This window comes from Drosophila subpulchrella, chromosome X, assembly GCF_014743375.2.
Source record: "Drosophila subpulchrella strain 33 F10 #4 breed RU33 chromosome X, RU_Dsub_v1.1 Primary Assembly, whole genome shotgun sequence".
Classification (NCBI taxonomy): domain Eukaryota; kingdom Metazoa; phylum Arthropoda; class Insecta; order Diptera; family Drosophilidae; genus Drosophila; species Drosophila subpulchrella.
This window is the reverse complement of record NC_050613.1, coordinates 19,214,148-19,223,868: the sequence shown is the minus strand read 5'-3', so window position 1 is coordinate 19,223,868 and position 9,721 is coordinate 19,214,148. Positions and strand designations below refer to the sequence as shown.

General features: G+C 40.6%; 2 protein-coding genes across 2 annotated transcripts; both read left to right on the top strand.

The window, feature by feature from the left end:
• Positions 1 to 527: 527 nt before the first annotated feature.
• LOC119555907 (fibrinogen-like protein 1) lies at positions 528 to 1,927 on the top strand. Its single transcript, XM_037867598.1, has 3 exons — positions 528 to 894; positions 976 to 1,729; positions 1,789 to 1,927. Exons 1-3 carry the CDS (start codon positions 528 to 530, stop codon positions 1,925 to 1,927), a joined length of 1,260 nt encoding a protein of 419 aa, XP_037723526.1.
• Positions 1,928 to 4,698: 2,771 nt separating this feature from the next.
• Positions 4,699 to 5,100, top strand: LOC119555906. Its single transcript, XM_037867596.1, has one exon. It carries the CDS (start codon positions 4,699 to 4,701, stop codon positions 5,098 to 5,100), a length of 402 nt encoding a protein of 133 aa, XP_037723524.1.
• Positions 5,101 to 9,721: the final 4,621 nt, after the last annotated feature.

Below are 9,721 nucleotides of genomic sequence, written 5' to 3'. Positions count from 1 at the left end.
GTATTTTCTAAGATATTTTTTGACTTTGCTACCTTTATGTTTTGTGTGTTCCATAAAAAGGACAACGTGTTTTGTATGATCAAAACAGATTCGGTACTGATCAAAAGGCAGTCTTGTATTTTGTGTAAATTTATGCTGAGGCGCTTGAGGCTTGGAGTATTTCATAAGTAATTGAAAATATCTGAGCTGGAGAAACCGTCATTTGTTTATTTTCATTTAGAAAATCGATATCTCTTAGCTTTAAAAAAAATTGCATGACTTTGAAGGGTATAATCTTAAAGAGTTTTAAAAGTAGACTCGTCAACTTTTGACCCAATCAGTTTTGGGAATTCGCATTGTCATGTGGTATGTGTAATTTTGATTTGCTATGACTCAGAATTAATTATTATTTTAAACATAAAAAAGGGATGTTTTTATGTGTCAATTCAACAAAGACTCGACTTATCTTAAGCCCCATTTGCCTATATAAGCCACCCATATGCTTCAGTTTTAGTTCAGAGTGCTTCGTTCGACTGTGCTTAAACACAATGAATTTCGCCTGGTTGCCGATTTGTCTGTCCTTGTGGCTTCTCAAGTCGCATTCCTTTGCCGGCGCAGATCCAGTAAATCCACAATGCAATAATTACTGTGTGGAACTTTTGAATCCCTTGATGGGTCATCTGCAGCAGCTTCAGCAGCTATCCGATTCCAATGCCGAGCTAAAGGACACGGCAAATACCAGGGAAATGGCCATCAAGGACTTGCAGAGCCAGTTAACCGTGTCCGAAAGGGAACTGGAGTCCAAGGAAGACGTTCTAGCTGCACAAGCTGATGAAATCAAGTATCAATTGGAAGTTCTCAAGCTTAAGGAGGATACGATCAATAAGTTAACTGAACAACTTACCGAAGTAAAGGGTAAATTTGATATCGCAGGCCGTCAGCTTTCAAGCAACGATGCCAAGATCAAAGATCTAAGCAAACAGTTGAGCAATCAAGTCGAACAAATCAAGGATCAAAGGGAACTGGTGGCCAAAGTTAATACGCTGACTGAGAAGGAGAAAAAATTCGAGAGCCGATTGGCAAGTGCTTTGTCTCAAATCAAAGTCCAGGAGGATGTGGTCGATAAGAAGGATGTCCTAATTAAGAAACAAAATGCAGAGATAACGACCAACAGGATGGAAATCAACGGTCTAAGCCATAAACTCAAGTCGGTTTCGGAGGAATTGAATGAAGTTACCGATGATCTGCTAAAGTCGAATGGAACAGATAGGTGTCCCAGTGGCGGTCGAAGTGGTATCTACAAGGTTAAGCCCCATGGACTCAAGCACTTTGCAGTTCCCTGCAACGCCAGTGGTTGGATGACGATTCAAAAGCGTTTCAACGGTTCCGTGGATTTCGCTCGGTCCTGGCAGGAATATAAGAATGGCTTCGGCAACATAAACGGCGAGTTCTTCCTGGGGCTGGAGAAAATCCACCAGATGACAGCTGCTGTGCCACACGAGCTGTATATTAAGATCAGCATGTTCTACGGATCCACCAGCTACATTCACTACGATAACTTCCAAATCGGCAGCGAGTCCGAATCGTACGCGCTTAAGTCGCTGGGAGCGTTTGAAGGTCCGGCCGGAGACTCGCTATCCTACAATTTGAATGACAAGTTCGGCACATACGATCGCGATAATGACAAGGCAAGGGGCAATTGCGCTGTGGACCATGCTGGTGGTTGGTGGTACAAGGCCTGTTGCATCAGGTACGTCATCTTAAAATAAATACTCATCAAACTAACTAATTAAACTCCTGCAATTTCAGCACGCTAAATGGAAAATACTACAGCGATGGCATCAAGAAGGACGGTCCCCAAGGAATTCAATGGGGTACATGGCAAAACTACAACTACAATGTGTCGCTTACTGCTTCGGAAATGATGATAAGGCCCAAACAGGGTTAAAACTATTTTGCTATATGTTTATTTTTTTAAATATTATTTAATTGATTATCTTATATGAAACTATGTATATACTTTTTTTTTCATTTACCCGAGTTTTATATATACACATATTTAATAAAAACAAACTTGAAATTTACTTTTTATATATCAAATTTTAAATAAAATAAACTTTCCTGTCTTGATCTGGGCGAAATACGACTGAAAACCCGCAAAACAAAGAGTATTTTTGACTAAAATCTGAATCCCATTTTTACGCCTAAAATGGTGTATTATAAATAAAGGTCCAAATGAGGAATGCCATACCTCGCTGGACTCGTAGTTTAATTTCCAATCGATTTGCATTCAAAACTAGAAATTTTATATTTTTGCCAATTTTCGCAAAAATGGATGATGTTACCCCTTACAAAAAATGCGAAAACTGGCCAAAAAATGAATTTTCCCTAAAGTGATGCAGATCGTTAGCATATGCAGCAAGCTGCTCAGAACAGTCGGTCTTTTTGCTGTACGCCTTTATATAGCCGAATTACGATTAAAAAACCGCAAGAAAAAAGAGTTTTTTGACTAAGATCTGTATCCCATTTTTACGCCTTAAAAAATTAGTTTTTTGGATGCTATAATATAAATAAAGGTCCAAATTAGGAATGCCATACCTCGTTGGACTCGTAGCTTAATTACCAATCGATTTGCATTCAAAACTAGAAATTTTATATTTTTGCCAATTTTCGCAAAAATGGATGATGTTACCCCTTACAAAAAATGCGAAAACTGGCCAATAAATGAATTCTCCCTAAAGTGATGCAGATCGTTAGCATATGTAGCAAGCTGCTCAGAACGGTCGGTCTTTTTGCTGTACGCCTTTATATAGCCGAATTACGATTAAAAAACCGCAAGAAAAAAAGTATTTTTGACTCAAATCGGAATCCCATTTTTACGCCTAAAAATTTAGTTTTTTGGATGCTGAATTATAAATAAAGGTCCAAATGAGGAATGCCATACCTGGCTGGACTCGTAGTTTAATTTCCAATCGATTTGCATTCAAAACTATAAATTTTATATTTTTGCCAATTTTTGCAAAAATGGATGATGTTACTACCCCTTACAAAAAATGCGAAAACTGGCCAAAAAATGAATTCTCCCTAAAGTGATGCAGATCGTTAGCATATGTAGCAAGCTGCTCAGAACAGTCGGTCTTTTTGCTGTACGCCTTTATATAGCCGAATTACGATTAAAAAACCGCAAGAAATAAGAGTATTTTTGACTCAAATCGGAATCCCATTTTTACGCCTTAAAATTAAGTTTTTTGGATGCTGTATTATAAGTAAAGGTCCAAATGAGAAATGTCATACCTCGTTGGACTCGTAGTTTAATTTCCAATCGATTTGCATTCAAAACTAGAAATTTTATATTTTTGCCAATTTTCGCAAAAATGGATGATGTTACTTACCCCTTACAAAAAATGCGAAAAGTGGCCAAAAAATGAATTTTCCTTAAAGTGATGCGGATCGTTAGCATAGGTTGTAGGCTGCTCAAAACAGTCTGTTTTTTTTGCTGTACGACTTGATTTTGCCAAAATAAGCAATAAAAAGAGTATTTTTGTTGAAAATTCGTATCCCTTTTCTAGTATCTGGAATGCAAATGTTGGTTAATGATTTTAGTTTCAAAATGAGCCTTAAAGTGACGTTATCTTGGCGAAGATATTTCCCGCTGTGCAACCGATGCTAGCAGAGGCACCCACCTTAACAGCGGATACACTCTCCTAAGTAACTGCCAATGTAAAATGTAAGAGTAGGAATCCTTGGCTGAAAAAATATACTCAAATGTAGATGGAGCCAGCATACCTTAAATAAATTCAATTGTTTTAAAAACTAAATAACCATTAGTTTATTCCATTTCTAGAGTGAAAATTTTGAAAAGTTCATGTTAGAAATTTTGTCTTCCCATACTTATATATTGTAACGTACTAATGTAATTTGAGAAAGTAAACAATATAAATCCGATGTACTTAAACCACAGAAAAACTATATGCGTTGCATCGAGATTTTGAGGCAATGTTAAAGCCCAATGATCAAAGAAAAATTCCATTTCTGTGAGTTTTCTAACACACCCTTCAACGTTAAAAAAAAATATATATAAAATATCTGAGCTATACAACTTTTAAATTTTAACAACTTTTTGTTTAAAACTAGTAAACCATACTTTACTTTACAGAATTTTCTTATTCTTCCAAGACTAATTTCCTGACCCGCTGTTTATCAAGAGGATAAGTGTGGTTTTACCTGCAACTTTCCCACTTAACTTGCGCCTGTCCACTTTCGAGTTTGAGCTAGGTAGATCCCTCAGTCGAGCCATAGATCAGTTAGAAACGTATTACGCAACAATAAAAACTGTCACCGAATGGCGCCACAAGGGAACAAACGCGGGATTTTCAACCCATTTTCAGGTAACGATATGAATGGCGGGAAATTCCAGGGGATTTCCCGCAGAGCCGGCCATTCATGAAAATTCGTCGGCGAAGCGTTGCGCACACGTGTTGTCAATTACCTGAATCCAGACCCGCTCGACAAGATCCGATCCGACCTGGACTCGAGTGGTACTTGGTGACCAGGTAGATGGAGCCGGGATTTTCCAGACGTTTTGTGAATGAAATCGTGGCGGTATATAAGGCGATACTACCAGACCGGGACAATCAGAAGCCCGAGGAACCTCAAGCGATCCACATCCATAACCACTTTGAATTTGCGACAATTTAAGAAGACACACTCAACAGAGACATGGCAGCTGTACCGAAGATGACCGTAATCAACTTCCTGTGCCTGTGCCTGACCATCATCCTGCTCTCTGGAAACGCGCTGGGCGCATCTGTAGCCGGTTCCACTGGAAGTGGGAGTGCCCAAGGACTAGCCCAGAGGATCGGCGAGTGCCGGGAGCGCTGCTACCGCCAGTCCATGCCGGGGATCACGCCCCCCCTCCTCTGCCGATCCCGGCCAGAGTGCTACATGTGCCACGACTACTGCCGCGTCCTCGTCGTCGTCCAGCGGAGTCTGGCCAGCTCCATGTGCGCGGATCGGGAGTTCTGCACCCGGGGATGTCGGGTGGCCTGCTCGTACCACCGCCTGAGGGTATTCCTCGCCCTCCACCAGGACTCCAGTGCCAATGCGGTGCTCAGGAAGTGAATAAGAGTATCTCTGTGCTCCCCATACTTGTAAATAGTTCGCCATAAGAATAAGTATTGACCTACCATAAGTGTACAGTTCGTATTAGGCTTAGTAAGAAAATAAAAACCATTTTAAAACTTATAGAGTCATGTTCTTTTTATGTAGTATTCAACGCGATATATTTGGTATGCCAGTGGTTCGCCTGGTAATTTAAATAGAAAATTGCACGACAAATTTGATCTAAATCCCCAATACAATCAAATTAGGAAGTCAATCGAAATCATAAATCCAAAATACCTTGTATTTAACTACTAACTAATTTAATATCGAGTTCAACGGTGTTTGGCATTCCTTATTCTAATATTATTTCGCGCAAAGGAGGTCAAAATTCCTAATTTGTTTGGCTATAATATAAGATTTTGAGTTTGGGATTTCAGATTTAGATTCCGAAGCCTTCAACGCAGCGCAAGTTATTCCTTCCTTGTTTTATATTCATTTTTTAATTCAGATCTTTAATTATTATTATCATTATCTAAGTGAGCCATTTTTAGCAAACTCTTAAAAATAACGTTGGACTCTTTATTTAATTTGAAGGATTATATTGACTTAAAGTGGGGTTTCAGGAAAAAAACCGAAAATGCACAGGAAATCAAGAGCTACGTGTAAACCATCGCCAATTAGTAGCTGGCCAAATGAATATTAGTCCATAAAAAAGAAAGTCAACTGCTTATGGGACTGTTTTTGGGCCCGGCCTCCCTGCTCTTCTCTTCCCACGAACGGGATTGGCAATGGGAATTGGCCAGGCTGTTGCAGCCAGCTGTTGCTGTTGCTGTTGCTTTGGCAGCTCAAGTCGAAGTCGAAGTCGAAGTCCCAGTCCCTATACCTATAACTATACCTATACCCATACAGTGTGGACTGGCCTGGATGTTGGCTTTATTAATCACCGGCGGCAGGAGCAGGAACAGGAGGATGAGCATGAGGCTCCGAGTTGAAGCCCGCACGAAATAATTTAAGCTTGCATATGGAGGAGAGTGCAAAAAATTAAATTAAAAATGCGGCGCACATAGAAAAAGGGGCACAACAGGTGGCCGCCCGATCGGCCACGACCGGATATTGACTGGGTTCGATCGTATATGGCATATGGCCCATATGTCGTGCGATCTTAATGCCTCGATAAGGAGGCACCTAACGGTCCCCTGTACGTATATAATCATGGCCATCATCATCATCATCATCATCATTGGCAGCATCAATATTTTGTGACCCCTCTCTCTTTTGAATGGTTTGCCTCAACACCTAATTACATAATTACATAAGAGTATACAAATGCAGCAGCCATCCGGGCCTCGTCGAATGGGTTAACATTAACACCTAACACCCCGCCCGTTAACCCCCGCTGCACTGCTGTCACATAAAACCGTGGCGAGCGCATAAAAAGCGGCAGCGATGATCATAAAAAAATCGATTTGGAGTCTATAAAAATCATATCATACAAATTTTTATATGCCAGGCTCGTTTTAAAATGTCACGTCGAGCGAGTTGAGCCAAGGGGGGGATTTTCCCGGGGCCGAAGTCCCAAACAAAATTCAAAGAAAACAATAATATCTAAAGAGGTGGCTTAAAAGTTGGGAACAAGACCGATATCCGGTTGCCCTTATATCACTAAATAATTAAATATGTTATTGATAGATTGATAGATATTGGTTATATCCAATCTTTATTAAAAATAATAAAGAAATTATATTAAATGATGAGATTACGTTCATATTTGATTAGTTAGCTAAAGGTATGTAGTTCCCATACACAAATGTATTATATTATTATAAAATAACATTAGATTTCATTTATCTGGTGGCAATCTTATGGAAAAAAGTCAACACCCTCTGAAAAAAAGAGTCTGATGTAGATTTCGAAATGGAAAACTAAGCTGCGTTTTGAAAGCAAATTAAAAGCCACGACAAATGGTGCAAGATGAATGACAAATAAATTTCCCATTGACCAACAGGTGCTTGGGAATGGGAATGGGAATGGGAATGGTATGGGGTATAGACTACCTACCAGACTATCCCCTATAACCCCCACACCCATTGCTCCTCCGTTTCTCGGCTGCTTCTCCAGCGAATTGAAAACTTTTCTCGATGATGCAATAAATTCACAGATAAATGTTAATTTACGAGTGGAGGTGAGCGGCCCGTGGAAAAGGGGGAGGTGGCACTGCGACAGGCTGTCTGGCGGGTTCCCGAACCAGAACCCTTACTCTTCCTCTTTCTCTTCCTCCATAGATACCCATACCATACCCATACCCATTCCCATACCCCCCCTTCTCTGTGAGATTATGATTATTGAAATGTTTTTCGAGCCCGTCAAACGAGGCAAAAAACGAAACGAAACGCGGCGGGCGTGCAAATCACGAAGTGCTATATCCAAATCCGGATATTTATACCTGTATTTGTACATGTGCAGCTACGTATTAATTAATTATAAGCCACAAAGACAGAATACCTCCTTCCAGAGCCGCAGACCTCCACCTCCATAACGTGCACGAAGGTGAGAAATCAATTTTCAGTATCTCGCTTTGTGTTTAATATTTTTCCAGTGAAATGCGCCGACCAGCCGACGATGATGAGCCTCAGTTTTGGCTGAAGCTTCAGCTTTGGCTTCAGTTTGAGCCCCGGGCATCGGTTGTGACGGAGGTTCAGGTTCAAGCACTTGCAGAAAATAGTCTTGCATAAAAAATTCTAAAAATCATTTTTAGCCAAAGTCTTGCGGAAAATGTACCCTAAGTATTTGCCATTTGGAAAGCAATCTTTATGTATCAAAAACCAAATTATAAGATACCTTTAACTATATTAAAGCATTTGGGATAACCTTAAAAAATAATAAACTTAAACTAAATGAACTTATTAAGAAAATCGTATAAGAAAACAAGCAGGATGTGTTGCCCCTTATTTTTTTAAGTGCACCTCATACTGGGATTCTGTTTAGGTCTCTGTTCTGGGGCACGTAAATTAGGATAACAACGTGAAACATAATTATTACTTTGGACAGATATGGCAGCGTCTGCTGCGCCTGCGCCCGAGTTCCCGGGTTCCCGAGTTGCCCAGTTCGAGGTGGAAGTCTCAGTTTCAGTTGGAGTCCGAATCTGAAGTCCCCATACCATCCCATTCCATCCCATTCCCAACCCCAATCCCGACCAGCTTGGCTTTGTGGCCCAAATAAATGTATTAAAGTTGGTTAACGCCTTCATTTCGGGGCCGCTCGCCTGGTCGCCGATCGGCTCAACGTCGCCTTTTGTGGGTCCCAAAGTAGGTGTAATAAAAAATATGAATTGTTGTTATATTAAGATCCATCCAAACGGCAAACAGCAGGCTAAGATCATTCAGCGCTTTTTACGACCCGCAACGAGCTGCAATTCGTGTGAAATCCTCGCACGCATGTCGTTTGTATCCAAAACCTGGGGTCCGGGCTAATTTTAAGGAATCTTAATTGGAGTTATACAATGGCCTATTGATTGCAAATTTGCATATAAATGAGGTTTATTTTTCCAATAGGTAACATTGTGTACCCACTAAATGAATCTGTATTTAAGTTAACTCAAATTGCAATCAATTGAATTGACAAGAAGTGATTGTGCAAACCAGTTAACCAGTTAACAATGAGTTGGGCTTTTTTTAATGTGGAACCCAATTGGGTGTTTACGGATTAAAACTATTGGAAATAAATGCCATTGATTGTGTTTCGGAGGAACAATACATGTTTTTTTTACGTAAATGCAAAGTATCATATATATATTAACTTTCTTTAGTTACTTGGTAAAGATAATTTACATGTAGTGAAGTAATATTATAAGCCAACTCTATTGAAATTCGTTTTTTACTATGTTTTTGAACTAATAATTTAGATATATAGCTTATAGTTTATATTTTTTCATTTGGAACTCGAGCACATACATTTTCTGAAATTATTTGCACAACCCTGATATCACAGCGGGGTCATTTAACCCTAATTCAATTAGAGCCTCTTTTGTGCACTTCGATTGGTTAATTGGCATTTGATCTTTGGGCTCATCAGCTAATTAACGCTCGCCGATCCGCAGACAATCCCCACCAGCTGCGACCGCTGGCCACCCGCTGGCGTTTCGGCTTAGGCTCGATCCACGCTGGATCCCCAGGTGCCGAGATTCCCAGATTTCCAGATCCACGGATCCCGAGATCGCCAGACTCGCAGATCCCGAAAGGAAATGCCACGAAATTGAAAATGCAAAACGAAATTGGCAAGGGAGACAGAGTGGGTCTCTGGTTTCTGTGTCTGTAAGACTATTTCTGGTTCTGATTCTGATTCCGACTCCGTTTCTGTATCTTTTTGTGTTTCTGGCTTCCAGGAGGAGAGGAAGGCGGCAGGAAACGTGGGCCGTGGCCGTGCGTAATGAAGACGTTAAGCTCGGAGGATCAGCAGTGGGTTCTGTGGCTGTGGCTGGCGATGGAGATGGAGTCGAGCGGATCTTCAAGAAGGCTGCCAGGCATACGTCGCCGTTAAAGTCCAGCCCCATCTCCATCCTCAGAGTTATTCTCCCGTCTTACCCTCTTTACCGATCCTCGCCACACCGAAGAAAATTCATATGGTATTGCAAGATCATTGC